We start from the raw sequence: 16,180 nt of genomic DNA, 5'->3' as shown, positions 1-16,180 counted from the left end.
AAAATTTTATATTATTTTTCACTAATAAAGCTACCCCACCTCCTTTTCTCTCTGAAGATCTATCCTTTCTGAGGATAGTATATCCCAGAGACTTAATTTGTTGATTTTGGGTTAAATGAGTTTCCTGGAGGCAAGGAATATTAATGGAATTATTATTCATAAAAGATATTAGTTCATTTAGCTTATTTTCTGTGAGTGATCTTACATTCCATTGGAGTATTGATATATGTTGTGTTGTTGATTTATTCATCATATGACTGTGTATCAATGTTCAGCTTTGTTAAAAGTAAACCAAGATCTTTTTTTGGTTGAATGAGCATATCATCTGGGATGTAGATTTTTGCCCATTCTGCAATGATTTTAGTTTTCTGTAGTTGATGTATGTTCATGGCCTGAACTGCATTACAGTTCAGAATGAATAAGCATATATTTGGGGATTGCATTTTTGGTTGTGCATCCTGTTTGTCGGTTAACGGATTAATTCCTGGTAGTGTTTCTGGTTTGTTTCTTCGTGGGAGGGGGGGCCAGGCTGACCTCATCTCACGGGACTAGGAGGCTTGTTGGCTTGGTCATTCCTTCTGATAGGGATTTGAGCTTGGGGTCTTAGAAGATGGTGTTTTATATGGGGTGGTTGATGCATTGGGGGCGTTTGACTTGGGGGTTTTGGTTGGTTTCATTACAGGCTTTATTTGGTATTGTTGGGCAGCATTTGCTCCCATTGCTGCAAAGGGGGATGGCCTTCTCTATTGATATTTGGAGTGCTAGGGCTCTTTTCTTGTATGCAGGGCATATTGATTTATTTGTAGATTCATGTGGGCCTTTGTAATTGATGCATGTAGGCTGAGTGTTGTTGCAAGTTGTCAACTCTTTAGGATGGAAAGCTTTACAATTACTACACTCTCGGAGAATTTCATTGCATTTGTTTGTTGTGTGTCCCTGTTTGAGACACTTCTGACACTGGATAGGCTTAGGTTTGTATTCCTTGTGTGGTTTGATTTGCCCAAATAGGAATAATTTTTCTGGGATATTATTTTTTTCCTTCAGTGTGAATAAGAAGGATCTACTAGTTTTTAGACCATTAGAGTTAGGTTTGCCAAGTTGGGTAACATCCTCTACTGGGATTGTGTTTCCAGCACTATCTGAGAGACCTTCTTTTAACTCCTGAGTGGATATCTCTGGGGGACCATTATAAACTACTATTTTTGTGGGTGATTGTTTTGGGTTACAATTAGATGCAATAATTTGGGTATTCAGAAGGGATTTTAGGTTAATTATTTTTTCTACTGATTTCTGATCTTCTACGGCTATTAGCAGAGATCCATCACGGTTAATATTAAGAGAGAACATTGCAACTCTTATTGCAGTGATCATTTTTATTTCAAAGGGGGTAGTAGGAGTAATTTTAAGGTAAATTCCTAAGTTTTTGGAGGGAGGATCTTGGGCAGAAAGAGGGGAAATGCTTTTGATTGGGGATATTTTTTTCCTTTTTTTAGAGCTTCTAGAGAGGACTTCTTGAAACCCATTATCATCATTTATGGTTACATTAACCCCTACACTTATCATTGTCCTATTCTTGAATTGGAGCTATCATTTGAACTTTGAGAAAGTGTGCTTGACCAGCCAAGATGGGTATCTTTCACTTTGGCACATTCACTGGAATTTGATTTGGGATCTGGGGGGACATTTTTTTTTGGAGGACTTCTAAACATTACCTATTGGAAAAAGCTTTAAACAGAAAAAAAAACAAAACTAAAGCAAGAAGGGAAAATAGAATGATATCAAACCGTCTGCACTATACTATGGGGAGGAGAACACCACAGTATAGCCCTGAGGATGAGTTGAGCAGGATTGGTTTGGTATAACTGCTGATTAGAAGCGATAATAATTCACAAGAAATTTTTTTTTAATTTTCTTATAGAGTTGCTGCTGAGTGACAATTAATTTGGTTACAATTAATTGCAATAGTCTTCTTCTTCTTCTTTGGAAAAACAGTGCTTGGAGTCTAAAAACAGTCTAATTTCGGCTTTATACAAAAATTTGTCTGCTGTTTTTTTTGCTTCAAGTAATCTTACCTTATCTTAAATTACCTTGAATCGCATTGTCCAGCGAATAAGGTATTATCCTGTAAATGCTTGTTAGTGAAGATGTTGAGCCAAAACGTCGGCTGCATCCATTCTTGAAGCATGGCTTGGACGACCAATCTTTGTCCACAGCTTCCTTGAAAACCTCCACACTAGGGGCTGAGACTGCTTTTTTGCTAAGGGAGTTCCAGAGCCCCACGAATCTATTCGGGAAGAACTTGTTCCGTAGTCTGCTGTTGGCTCGTTTGCAGTACAGCTTCATGCTTTGGCCTCTAGTTCTTTCTGACTGGTCAGGTTCAATCATATTTTGTTGCAAGGACGAAGTGTCTAGTATTTTTTACGCCATGATGACATCCACAAGCTTCCGTCGATAGGAAAGGGTAGTAATCTGTAACTTCTCTAGGCGGTATTGGTAGTCCAGGCTTTTACAACCCTCTATTGATTTTGTTACTTGCCTTTGGATACTCTCTAGTTTTTTCTTTTTCGTCTTTATTTGGTATAACGATCCAAATAAAAAATCCAGTTATAAAAAATCCAAAAATCCAGTTATGGTCGAACATGACCTTTATAAAGCTTTGACATTATCTTTGGTGACCTACTGTCGAGCGTTCTTTTTACAATTCCCAGGGTCTGGAGCGCTTTGGAGGCAACTGAGTGAGCATGTTGGTCAAAGTTCAATTCTTCATCCACAAGTATAACCAGGTCTCTTTCAGCGAAAGAGGAATCAATCTTATTCCTCTTTCCAAATTTACTTCCAATTAACCAAACTTAAGCAGGGGTCAGGGTTATGTGACCCATGATAAACTATATCATTCCACCTTAAAAAATGAATAATTGTCTTCATGTGATGGAAAAATGAGTACCAGCTGTGGTAGATTCTTCTTGGAAATTTTTCTACAAATTGTGTCGCGTGTAGTTTTTTAGTTTGATGTTGGATGTATGTGGATGTTAGATGTTTTATTTGCAAGTAAATCGGCTACCTCGTTGTGTTTAAGACGTTGGTGACTTGGCATGTGATGTAAATAAGGCTTGATGCTTCTTTCTTGAATGCTCCATATTAATTTCCTGAGACTTTTTATATCAGAGTATGTGACAGACCCATGGACCTGGATGATGAGCTGCAAGGCAGACTTAGAGTCTGAGAAGAAGATCACCTTCTTAGATTCAGGAGGCTTTTTATTAATAACATTTTAGACCTTCAAATATAGCCTTTAGCTCAGCTGTAAGGATGGATATTTCATTTGGAAACCTAGCGGGTATATTCCAGCAGTATTCAGGAATCCCCGCAGCTGCGGCTGCCTTGCTTCTTTTCAGTGACCAATCTGTTGTAAGAAATTACTGAAGCAGGTTGTCATTTTTTGCTATAAAATAGCTTGCACTTAACTACGAAGATAACTTGACTTTTTGCCTGGAATAAGCTCCTAGTAAGTTTGAATAGGTTTGAAATTCCATTTGGGGACATCTTGAAAATGGTTAAATTGGATGACCTCATCTTGCCATGTTAAAGCTAGATCTTTAAAGAGCACCCAAGAACAATTTTGGGTATCCGATTTTTCCAAAGGGCTAGAGGCAAAAGGTATTTCAAAAACTGGATGATTATAGCCAATTGCTTCGATATTTGTGAAATATTTAACAATTGATTATATTTCTCCTGTCTTGTATTGTAGGCATTTCAGAAAGAATTCTAAGTTAATAACTTGGTGCACGATTTGGTAGACCCATTGCCAACTTGATTGCCATGTTCTGAATGGTTTTCAGCTTTGTCAGACTTGTGTTGTAGCAGCCTCCAAATACTTCTAGAGTGTACTCTATTTTCTACCTAGAACGTATGAAACTCTTGTGGAAGTCCAGCATCACAATTGAAAAGCTGGCCCATTTTGTGCCTACTAGCCGTTTCATGATCAAAAGTCTCTTTAAACAGGACTGTTTTACCGACTCTTTTTTATTCTTCCAGGTCAAGTTAGGGTGTAATATAACCCCGCATCTTTCGATTAACCCCGTGTCTGTCAAATACGGGGTTAATTTATGCTTGTAGTGCCATCTTCCGATCGGTAGCCACCGAAACTTGACAATTGCAAAAGAAAATAGTAATAAGGACTTATCCAGCTAGACAAAGTTTAGGATTCTCAGACAATGGAAATGGACATTAAACCAAACATTAAAGACCCAAAAGAACAGGTGACAAATATAAATCCGTATTTTGGCTAAGTTATGCACTGAGCTCGTTTTAGTTTTTAAGATAAAATTGTAGTTTAGCCACTTCTTGGTAACTTGGGAAGGGGTTAGGCTAGGAAAATGAAACTTTCAGGGATGGATCTATAGACTGTAGTATGTCCTGGGAAGGTATTTCGAAGTACATACATCCAATGCTCCAGCCTCTAGAGGGCACTGACCTTTGATGACCTTATAAATTTTTGTGCTATAGAAATGAAACCTTGCAAAATAGATCTTCTGCTTAAATAAAGGGTAAGATTCTACTTTAGCTACTTTTGGCTTTCTTGGAAAAGGGTTAGGTTAGGAAAATGAAACTTTCAGGGATGGGTCTACAGGCTAAAGTATGGGTCAATATCTACAAAATCAAATTATTGAGTTAGGAATAAAGTGAATATACCATTCGATGCCTTTTTTTATGCTTATTACAAATATAAGAATTTATATCAGAAATGAATTTCAGCCCCCCCCCCCTATATATGCCAATTCAGGGTTAGGTTAGGTATAGCCTATATAAGGAGGGGGGGCTGAAATTCATTTACGATAGAAATGCTTATTACCCTTTTCAGATCAAACTTCTGATCAAACAATTAGATTCCTAAATGTTTTTCCTACATATTGAAACCCTTTTCAAACCAAAAGTCTTTAAATTAGGACTTCTTGAGTAGAAAAACTGGTTTTTTACAAAAACTGTCGAATTGTTGGTACCTTTACCCTAAAGTATGAACTTTGATGACCTTTAAAAATCTTTGGGCTATAAAATTAAAACCTTGCTAAACTTCTACTTAAACAAAATACAAGAAAAGTATTTTCAGCTTCACAACTCTGCTGAATCCCAATTTATGAGGTTTCAAAGATCTGCAAATACATTTCCTGAATTTAGATAAAATCTATTGATATGACTTAAAATTCTACTCAAATAACAGGAATTGCTTTTTTATGACTAAAACCAGAGAAAAAGAAGCTGAAAATCAAGGTATAAAGTTGTTTTGTCGAAGTTTCAACCTGCAAAGTGGACAAATTTCCAAGGCTTAGAAATCTGAAGAAAGGTTGACTTGGTAGCTTAGCAATACCTTCTCAGAGTATGTTTTTGGTGCTGGATTCATTCCTGAAAGTTATTTCCTAGTCTAACCCCTTTCCAAGATAGCCAAAAGTAGCTTGTATAGAATTTTACCTGAAAATTAAGGTATAATGTTGTTTTGTCTAAGTTCCAACCTGTCAATTAGGCAAGTTTCTAAGAAATAGAAATCAGAAGAGGATTGACATAGTAGCTTTGCAATACTTTTCCAGAGTATGTTTTTGGCCCTGGATTCATTACTGAAAGTTTTATTTTCCTATTCTAACCACTTTCCAAGACAGCAAAAAGTAGCTTGTCTAGAATTTTACCATAACATCTAATTCTCCATTTAACACTGTTTTCAAATATAATGATTGTTACTTTGACAATTGTATACCCTTTTGGGTATCAGTGTACAGTTTGAGCTGTTCACAAGGAAACAGTATAAAATTCCGAAAACAACTTTACAAATATCTAAAATACTTATATCATTCTTAAAAGTACTTCACTTTACCCGCCCCCCCCCCTAATATGCAAATACTAGCCCAGTTTATATACCCCCCATGCATTTTCCATTTATTGTTTTTGTCAATATTGCTTTAATTGATGGTTATTAAGTTAAAAGAAAAAAGTGATGTATGACAAAACAGCCCATAGTAACTAAAAGTTTAAAACTCCATTTCTAAAAAAAAACTGTCTATTGATAACAAATTGCCTTTTGTAGCTGATTCAGGAATGGTTTTATTATTTTGATTAATCTTAATAGTAAAATGTTAGGCATTAATCAACAATAGGGGCTCTTATTGATTGGACATGCAGAGATAAGACTGCAGAGATAATACTGCTTTGTCAGTCTTATTGATTGGATATGCAGAACACATCCCAAAATCTAGCTTTGGTGAAGCTAGACTCTTATAAAGCTTGGTTGTGGCAATTGGAGATCTGCTTGTCTATTTTAATAATTCCAAGTTCCAATCGGCCTTCACAACTGTCACCTTGGCATGAAGATGAACTTCAGCTTGTTTTCAACTAGTATACCAAGGTCTCTATCTGCATTGTTTTTGGAGATAACTTTGCAGGATCCATTGTTAAAATCCTTATAATGCTGGGTGCACAAATCTCTCTTCCTAATGTGAATTATCTTGCATTTTGATGCATTAAATTCGAATGTCCAAGTATCAGTTGGATATATATAGGGAGAGTAGTCCATACTGAACTAGATTTTGGAAAAGTGGATTTTCTTGCTACCTGTTGGGTATTTTGTTACTTCTCTTGCATCATAATAGCACATAACGAGTAATTTTTTTTATATTTTGGCAGATTTTAATACTGGCTCCATCTAGGGATAAATCTCAGTGGATTACTATGTATCACCTGGCCCAGTATTTTGGAGCCATCCTATGGTACATACTGGGCCACACTTGCAGATTTTCACTTAAAAAATCAGTTTATTATTTGTTTATTATGTTAAAACAGTACAAAGGTAAACAAAACTTCTAAAAATTGAAACAGATGATAGTCATTTGTTTATATTGTTAAAGTGCTAGAAAAGTAAGAAAACTAAATGGTATGCTATAAAAAAAAACGTTTGGCAAGAAATGGAAACTACAGATGTTTACCAATCCTCAAAAATAAAGAAAGAAGATGTCATTGAAGCTGTCCCTTTTGCTGGGATTGGGTTTGAAATCTGCCTCAGAATATCTTCACAGGGATACACAATGGCGTCTTCTTTTCTGGGCAACTTCCACCTATTCACTCCTGCCATGCTTAGCACACTAACTTGGGCAGTGTCTTTGTTCTTCACCTGAACCACTCCAGGGTAGTATTCACCTTCATAAAAAAAAAAATCATGAAATAACCAACTATAATTGTGTTGAACAGTCTGTCCTCTGGACATAGCTTGTCTTCTTCCTCCTGTCCAATCTGAAGCAATGAATCATCACTGTCATCATGGAGTGAAAGGCTTCCATCACTGTCCTTATCAAACTGTAAAACCTGCTTTGCTGCTTTCTTTTGCACTCCTCTTGGCTTTGCAGCTTTGCAGCTTTTTGCTGGCTCTTGCTACTTCCTCTGCTTTGATTTGTTGCTTTTACAGGCCTATCAGTCAAGATTTTGGATGAGCCTTGCTTCCTACCTCTGAGGGACTGCTTCCTAGGAGCAGCTTTAGCAAAATGCCTCATCTGTTCTGGACTGAAGGCAATGGAAGATGAGGGTATGTAGGAGATAAGATAAGATATTTATTTCAAAAAAATTGCTATCACAAGCCCACAAAGGGCTGAATTCGGACTTTGGAGTCGACAATATAAATGGTTACACTAAAAATGCAAAGAACAACAACAAAATAGAGAAAACCATAATGAACAATCATTTAAAAGTCAATAATTAAAACTGTAAAAAGTCAATTAAAAAGATAAAAAATGGTCAAATTAAACTTAGAGCGAGACATAAATGCATTAAAAACTAGTCAAACTAAACTTAGAGCGAGACATAAATGCAATTAAATTAAAAGGGATACTCAGAAAATGTCAATAATTCAACTACGGTAAATCAATAAAAGAGTTAAAAGCAATAAAAACTGGTAAAAAAAAAAAAAAAAAAAAAAAAAAAAAAAGGGGGGGGGGGGGCAAGTAAATGAGTGCAAGAACCTGGGCAGTACCATCAGCTAATAAAATAAAAGAGGGGGGAGGGAAGAAACTACTGAGACATTTTATTTATTTTTTCTGTAATGAAGGGGATAAAAGTTCTTTCGTATCTGGAAGTAACGCAGCGAATGGGGGACAAAGCAAGGATGGGCTCAGAAACAGCTCGAGGCAGCCGTAATCTGGATGGGGAGTGACATTTGGGGAAAATACTTGCTGTCCGAGGGTTTGTTATGTGCTCCTGTCTTACATTGTTGGTCATGCTTGCTCTTCCAAGTTGAGGGCTGGTACTTGCACCTGTGCTGTTAGCCTCTGGGCAAGAGTCCACAGCTTCCATGTCATGATTTGTGGTACTGCTTGATCTGTTCTTCTCACTTTTGGGTCTGTCTGTGACATATGAGCACAGGAAATCTTGTTCTGTAACTGTAACTTTTCTGTAACTTGTCCTGAGATGATTCCGAATGGCATTTGCTTGAACCAGTATCTTCCATATATCATGCTGAAGGTTGTGAGGTAAGATGAATCTTCAGATAGCAGGATTGACCAGTAACTGGAACAAGCATCAAGTTTTGTGAATACTTTTGCTTCATATAGCTTGGAGGTGATGTTGTCTAGAGTGGGTATGTAATAGGAGGGGCCGTTGGATGGACTTGTTGAGGTCTACTGGGTCTATGCACAATCTTATGGACCCATCTTTCTTCTCAACCATAACCATTGAGTTGACCCACTGTAGAAAGTCTCAATGTTTATTCTTTAGACATAGAAACCCAGGTTACCTAGAACAGAAAGGTAAGAATATTACATCCTTCCTCCTTTCCAAACTAACAAGCTGGTACAAAAAAATAATAAAACAAATTCCACTTTTAAATACTAAACACACTGCCATAATACATTACTATATTTCTTTATGAGGAGGCGCTAGGCTCGCTCCTTTTTTTTCACAATGTTCACTTCACTTTAGAATAAAGGGGGGGGGTGGCGTTCCTTTAATTCAGCGATTACCATTTCACAGGTTAAGCCTCTGGACTGGATTCACAGCGCGACCGGTACGGGTTATGTAGGGGCTATCATGGAGTTGTGTATGGGTTACGTGACTGGTGCTTGGTACAGGTATGGGCCTGTTAAATGTTGGGCTATGAACACGAGTGAAGGGTTTCAGACGGTTTTCATCTGGTGTTCTAGGGACGGGGGTAGGCGTTGTTTCTGATAGACTCAGTGGTGGGGTTGGAGTGTCTGTATGGGGGATCTCTTCAGTTATGGTGGCATCTGGTGACTGAGGTTGCTGACAGACTATCTTTATGTGGCGCCTGTTCCTTCTGTAGGTTGCTCCGTCATTTGTCTCAACTATGTAGGATCTGGGATTCACATCTGCTCTTTTGACAATGTCCGCCTGCCAGAGTTTGCCATGGATTTGGGCCTGTACTGGTTGTCCAATTTGTAGGGGTTTCAGTTGCTTTGACTGTCAATCATAATACTTGCTCTGGCGTGACTGTTGCTTCATTCGATTCTGTCGAAACTGCTTGTGGTGAATGGTCTTTGGTGCAAGCAATTCTTTGCTGCATGGTACTATTGATCTGAGGTTTCTACTCATTAGCAATTGGGATGGGGAGGCCAGACCATCAACTGGGGTGTTCCTGTACTCTAGCAACGCCAGCTCAAAATATTTTCCAGCAATATTGGTTTTCCTCAGGATATCTTTGGCTGTCTGTACTGACCTTTCTGCCAATCCATTTGATTGGGGGAAATGTGGTTTGAGATATTTCCCAATCTGATATGAATTTTTGGAAGACAAGATGATGTGAATTGTGGGCCATTGTTGGTAATGAGCATACAAGGAATTCCATAATGTGCAAAGTGCTTTTTCAGGTACAGTATTATTTGGTCAGCATATGCACTGCTTCCCATTCTATCGACTTTGAAAAATTGACTGTAATAGTCAACAGTAATGAGGAAGTATTCCCCATTTTGGTAGAAGAGGTTGCAACCGATTTTGTCCCATGGTAAGTCAGGGTTGTCATGTGGCATCAAGGACTCTTTCTGGTTGGAGTTCTGGAGTCTGGTGCATGCATAGCAGTGTTTGATATGTTCTTCAATATCTTTTGTCATCCTTGGCCAAAAAATGACTGAGCGAGAATGCTGTTTAGTTTTTTCAATACCCACATGTGATGCGTCTATGCAGTTGAGGATGTCTTTGCAGGAGTTTTTGGGTATGACCAGGCGATCTCCTTTTAGTATGATTTGGTCTATGACCATTAGGTCATGCCGGACATTCCAGAATGGGGTGAGAGTTGCTGGGAGATTTTTTCTGGATGCTGGCCAACCACTTTTGATTGTCTTAGCCAGCTCAACCAATTGAGTGTCAGCTGCTGTCTCTTGTTTGAACTTTTTAAGTCTGTCATTGCTGATTGGTTGGATTGACATAACAGAATGCACATATGATTCGATCTCTTTTTGCATCTCTCCATCCTCTTCAGGGAGATACATTCGTGACAGGGCATTGGCAACTGGAATCTCTTTGCCTGGATGGAATGTTATGGTGAAGTCGTATGGTTGGATTCTCAGTAGCATCCGCTGGAGTCTTGGTGACGACTTTGATATTGGGTGATTCAGGATCACTTGGAGAGGCTTGTGATCCAATACGATTATGAACTTCTGGCCATAGAGGTACTGGTGGTAGTGTATGCTGCCAAAGAGAATAGCGTATAGTTCCTTTTCTATCTGCAAGTAGTTCTGCTTGGTGGTGTTCAACGAGTGTGATGCAAAAGAGATTGACTTCCCATTTTGAATAAGGGTGGCTCCTAGGCCAAACTTCGAAGCGTCAACTTGTAGCTCGATGTTCCCTGCTTTTGGATAAAAGAATGCCAATGAGCTGCAAATGGATTCTTTGATGTTGTTGAATGATATATCATGTTGTGGCTCCCACCTGAGCTGTCGCTGTTTTGCCAGGTTACATAGGGTCTGATTTAGTGATGCTAGATTGGGAATGTACCTTGCTAGGTAGGTCATCATTCCCAGTATGGTATGTAGTTCATCTGTGGTAGATGGGGCTCTCATTTCTTTCAGTGCACGGACCTTTCGTGGGTCTGGGTAGATACCACCTTTTAATATTATGTGTCCAAAGTATGGTATGCTGTCGCACCCAAACACACATTTTTTAGGTTGAATTTCACAGTTCTTTCGCGTGCTCTGATTAGTACACTGCGAATGGTTTCCCCAAATATAATGATGTCCTCGACTATGACAGAAAAACGTTTGATGCCTTCAAATGCCTCTTCCATGTGGCTTTGAAATTCATCCTGCGCTGAAATCGACCCAAACGGCATGCGTTTGAACATGTATCGGCCGTATGGAGTGTTAAATGTTGTTAGTTGAGATGATTCGTTGTCAAGGACGAGAGACCAATATCCATGATGGGCGTCCAGATTGGTGAAAAATTTAGCACTGGAGTGTTTTAGTGTTGCTTTGTCAAATGTGGACATTGGGTGGTGGGGTCTTTTGATGGCCTTGTCCAGGTCCTGTGGGTCAATGCAGACCAGAGGCTTTTGTCAGGCTTTTCAACCACAACTGCAGCATTTACCCAATCTGTGGGGTAAGTAACCTTTTTGATGACCCAAAGTGCATCCTTCCTGTCTAGTTCCTTCTTGAACCTGTTTTGGAGAGATATTGGGATGCGTCTGGCTGGTAAAGCCTTAGGTTCGGTTCCTTCTTTGAGTGTTATGTGACACTCACCTTCGAGCTGTCCTATACCTTGGAATACGTCTTTGAATTCCTCTATGAATGGGGTTGGTTTTGTCACAGTAAGTAGCCTATCAGCTTAGTTAATTTTAGTTTTTTTGCTGGTTTCGAAGCCTAGGATTGGGACGGGGGCGTCTTTCACTATGAAGAAGGGCTGTGTCTCAGTGTATCTGTTGGTGTTTGCGCAGTTAAGGCTACTGTCGCCAAGCATTGGGATCTTATGTCCTCCAAAATTAGTAAGGATTTATAGCGTCTTATTGACTTTGGGCCTTGATTTGCGGGTATAAAAAATGTTTCATGTATGATGTTGGCCTGTGCACCCGTGTCAATTTTGAAAGTGATACTGATGTGTTCATTGATTGTGAGCTTCACATATGGTTGATCATCACCTTTGTCCATGTTTATGGTGTCAATGAAGAGCTCATCATTGCTGTCTGGTTGATGCTCGTTTGTTTGATGTCATTGATTTATTACGTTCACTGCCTTTTTGCTGCTTTTGCATACCTTTGCAAAATGGTTTGGTTTGTCACAGTTACTGCATTTTTTATTTTTTTTTTGCAGGGCATTTGTGGGATGGTGAATAATCCCCTCCACAGAAATAGCATTGTCTTACAGATGGGGCATAGTTTGATTTCTTTGCCCTCCTGACAAAATCCACTTCATGCTTTATGCATGTTTCTTGATAAGCTTGGCTGCCACATGTGTCAGGCTGTGACATTGTCCTGAGCTGCACCTGGGTTTCTATATGTGTTCGCACTATAGTAATTGCTTGTGACAGAGTTAGATTGGAACCTGCTTGTAGGAGTTTCTCTCTGACTTTTGCTGAAGAGATGCCACATACAAGTTGGTCTCTTACCATTTCATCCCTCATGGCTGTTGTGGAATATGCACATTCACGAGCCAAAAGATTCAGATCAGTTATGTATTGATCCACTGGTTCACCATCTCGTTGATCACGTTTATGAAAGAGATATCTTTGAAACACTGTATTGCACTGAGGGAGGAAATATTCACTGAACTTGTCCATGTACGGTTGAATTTTGTCCTGTTCATCAGCTGTAAGTGTAAATGTACTAAAAATGTCTCGCCCTATATCTCCAAGCCAGATCAGCAGGAAGGCGCATTGCACTTTTTCTGTCTTTCCGCTAAGGGGTCCTTGGAACATCAGCTTTACATGATTCTTAAATCTTGTCCATGCCTCTTTAAGGTTATCACTTGTCCAGTCCATTGTAGGGTATGAGACGCTGGCTTCCATGGTTTTTTGGAGGATCCGACACCATGTAGAAAGTCTCAACGTTTATTCTTTAGACATAGAAACCCAGGTCACCTAGAACAGAAAGGTAAGAATATTACACCACTTTGTTGGAGTAACAACCTTTTTGATAATCCCTAGGTCTTCTAGGTGGCTGAGTTCTTGCTTGAGTTTATTCTGCATGGCTGCAGGTACTTGCCTAGCTGGGTAGACAGTTAGGGTGGCATTGTCCTTCAGGTATATGTTGCATTCTCTGTCAAGTTTCCTGATTCCTTTAAGCACCTCTTTATGCTTTTCTTTCAAGAATGGTACTATTGGAGATGTTGAGTCTATGTTCAGTACCAGCTTAGTCAGGTCCAAGTCGATGCTTGAATGGTATCCTATGATTGGAGAATCTGATGTCTCTACTACATAAAACTGTTGCCTGCTCCTGGTGTTACCTTTGTAGCTGCGTGATAATTTTCTGACTCCAAATACGGGGACCTTTGCTCCACAGTAGCTGGTAAGGCGCTGGCTTGTGGGTTTCATGGTGGGCTTTGGGATAAGGCGGCTGAAGTACTTCTTTGGAAAGATATTGACCTGGGCCCCCCTGTTGATTTTGAACTGGACAGGGAACTGCTTGTTGGTGATCAAGGGTATCACTACCTCATCTTTGTTTTTGCTTTGTTCAATGGAGTATAGGAAAACGGTTTCATCACCAAGGTCAGCTTCCGCAGTTTCTTCTTCCACTGTGTTTACTATCTTGCTTCAGCAAACTTGTGCAAAATAGTTGAGCTTTTTACATATGGAGCGTGACCTGCTCTTTGCTGAGCAGACATGGGAGGGGGAATAAGTTCCACCACAGAAGTAGAATGGTCTGCTCTTTGAACTTGCTTCCTGTTTATTTCGACTGCTGTTCTGGTTTGGGTAACGTGTTATGGCATCAATCTCTTGTTTTATAGGAATGAACTTAGTCCCATGGAATGTTTTAAGCTGTGCCTGGGTCACTTCGTGGGTTCTGCACATAATGGTTGCTGGTTTCAAGTGTAATTTCATCACCTTTAGCCAAGAGCTTCTCACGTACATTTTGGCTTAATATCTAGCACAGTGTCTGATCACAGACCATTTCGTCTGGGTCCGAGTAGGAACTGTGTTCTTCTGTGGTGACATGTACGCCTTAAATTTCTCAAGGTATTGTTCAATTTTATTTTGTTCCTCGTCTGCAACGGTGAAGGTGTTGAAAATTCTGCGTCCTTTCAATTCAGTCCAGATAACTAGATAGACAGAGAGCTTTCTCTGGTTTGCCTGCCAGTGGGCCTGCAAACATCAATTGGGCATGCTCTTGGAAACGGTCCCATTGTTCTGCTAGGGAGCTGGCTTCCCAGTTGATGTATGGCTGTTGGACATCCATAAGATTCCACTTCTAACACCATATAAGGATTAACTATTAGAATGGTTTATTGACCTAGGCTACATACAAAATAAATGAAATAAATATGTTGCATACCACACCATAAGAATGCTGCAAATAGCATATTATATAAAACCATATATGCCAGTTTTCAGAATTTCTAGTATCCATTTTCTAAAAGGATCAAGGTTTCACATTCAGGGTGTCAATAAGGGCTCAAAATGAAAATTGCAAAAGAATTGATTTGTATATTTAGAAATAAAATAAAAAGATGCATCAAGAAATAAGAACCTACAGTACAATAACTTAATTGTAACCATTTACTTTGTCTGGGCATCATATGTGTTTAGAGACGATTACACCACCACGTTTTAGTATGGCTTTTGCAACTGGGAGGCTAGAAATTGGCATTCTGTTGTGGCATGATCTTTTTTTTTTATTAAATGGGGCCCGAAAATTTTAAATTTTGGCCTGACTTCAAATATACTACAGTCACCCCAGGTGAAAAGAAAGTAAAAGAAAATCAAGAAACAGATAAACACACATCTATGATCAAGCTTGTCAGGAAATGCAAAATTTGTGTTTTTATATATAGAAGCTTAAAACTAGCCCTCTGGTATAGGGTTCTTGGAAATTTTTAAATGCAATGTTTTAATTTTTATCAAGATTGTGATATTTCTCCCTATACTGTGCAATGAGTTTTTTGAAATAAGAGGCCTGATTCTGTGTCCTTTTTTGATAATTTTCCTAGGCTTTGAAACATTCTGAAGGGATAGCAACACTATCATTCCTATCTCCTATATGGAGATATGAATCTCCTCCAAGACTTCAGGTTTGATATTCTTTGCTAGTATTATTCAGGTCAAAAGCTTAAATTGGACACTTATTACAGTACTTTATTCCAGATTGTTGAATTTTTAAATCAAGCTGTTCTTGCCAAAACCACTGATGAAAAACTAACATGTTTAACAAGAGTCCAAGACTTGATTCTTCATCATGGGCCAGAGCTGTTAGATAGCTTTTTAGATGAAGTACTCGCTTTTCAAAATGATAGGAATCAAGAAATCAGAAGAGTAATTGTAGGATTTTTGGAAGAGGCTTGGTAAGTATTTATAGTGCAAATTCAAAATCGATTAACTGCAGCTCTGCTTTTTATATTTACTAGGTGTTTTTTTCTAATCTTTGTAATCTAAAGTATTTAAATAATTTACAGTAAGGTAAGCGTTTCTTTGCCATCTGGGTCACACATGGGCGTGGCTTTTATGCGGATATGCATTCCTTTCCTTTTATGTTGGGGCATAACTTTGGAAATAGAATGAGAACCCCCATAGAAGGATACATATTTGGAATTGACCCAATATTATTTTACTTTGTAAAAAAAAGAAATAGTTAGGAAAATGCTCGTATCAAAAGTGACAAGCATTAAAATCTTGAAGCAAATTAGGCCTTCAGCGCCATGCCAAGACCCCATCAGGGCTCTAGCAGCCATAACCCATATGTCACAGTTGCAGATTAGCAGATGGAAGTATCTCTCACTGGGAGAAAGCTCAGTTGATTTAACAAGTTGTTGTGGTATGTCTCCCAATGACAAGACTTTAAATACCTCCTCCTCCTACTCAATTTAGATGTGGTTTTAACCACAAAATAACCAAACATGAGAGTTGGCTATTACTTGCCACATCGTTTTTTCCGAGAACCACTTCTGAGAAATTTTGTGATTATCAAAATTTAGCCGCGGAATTGGGATAGAACCTAACAAGGATAAAGTACAATACTAGTTTCTACTCCCACCTACGTCGAGAAAGATGCGACAGT

General features: G+C 38.8%; 1 protein-coding gene across 1 annotated transcript in view; it reads left to right on the top strand.

Annotated features, from left to right (window-relative positions):
- The first annotated feature begins 4,140 nt into the window (after window positions 1-4,140).
- The window catches only part of LOC148949892 (symplekin-like), a 152,365-nt gene continuing 140,325 nt past the window's right edge, over window positions 4,141-16,180 (top strand). Inside the window, exons 1-2 of the mRNA XM_089091983.1 lie at window positions 4,141-4,259; window positions 15,271-15,467. Coding sequence (XP_088948109.1) covers window positions 4,215-4,259; window positions 15,271-15,467 — 242 coding nt within the window. The 5' untranslated portion in view covers window positions 4,141-4,214. The remainder of the gene's footprint in view (window positions 4,260-15,270; window positions 15,468-16,180) is intronic.

This window comes from Artemia sp. Qi Xiang Cuo, chromosome 7 (genome assembly GCF_049724085.1).
Source record: "Artemia sp. Qi Xiang Cuo chromosome 7, ASM4972408v1, whole genome shotgun sequence".
Lineage (NCBI taxonomy): Eukaryota > Metazoa > Arthropoda > Branchiopoda > Anostraca > Artemiidae > Artemia > Artemia sp. Qi Xiang Cuo.
The sequence above is the reverse complement of the archived record's forward strand: the minus strand, read 5'-3'. Positions and strand labels throughout refer to the sequence as shown.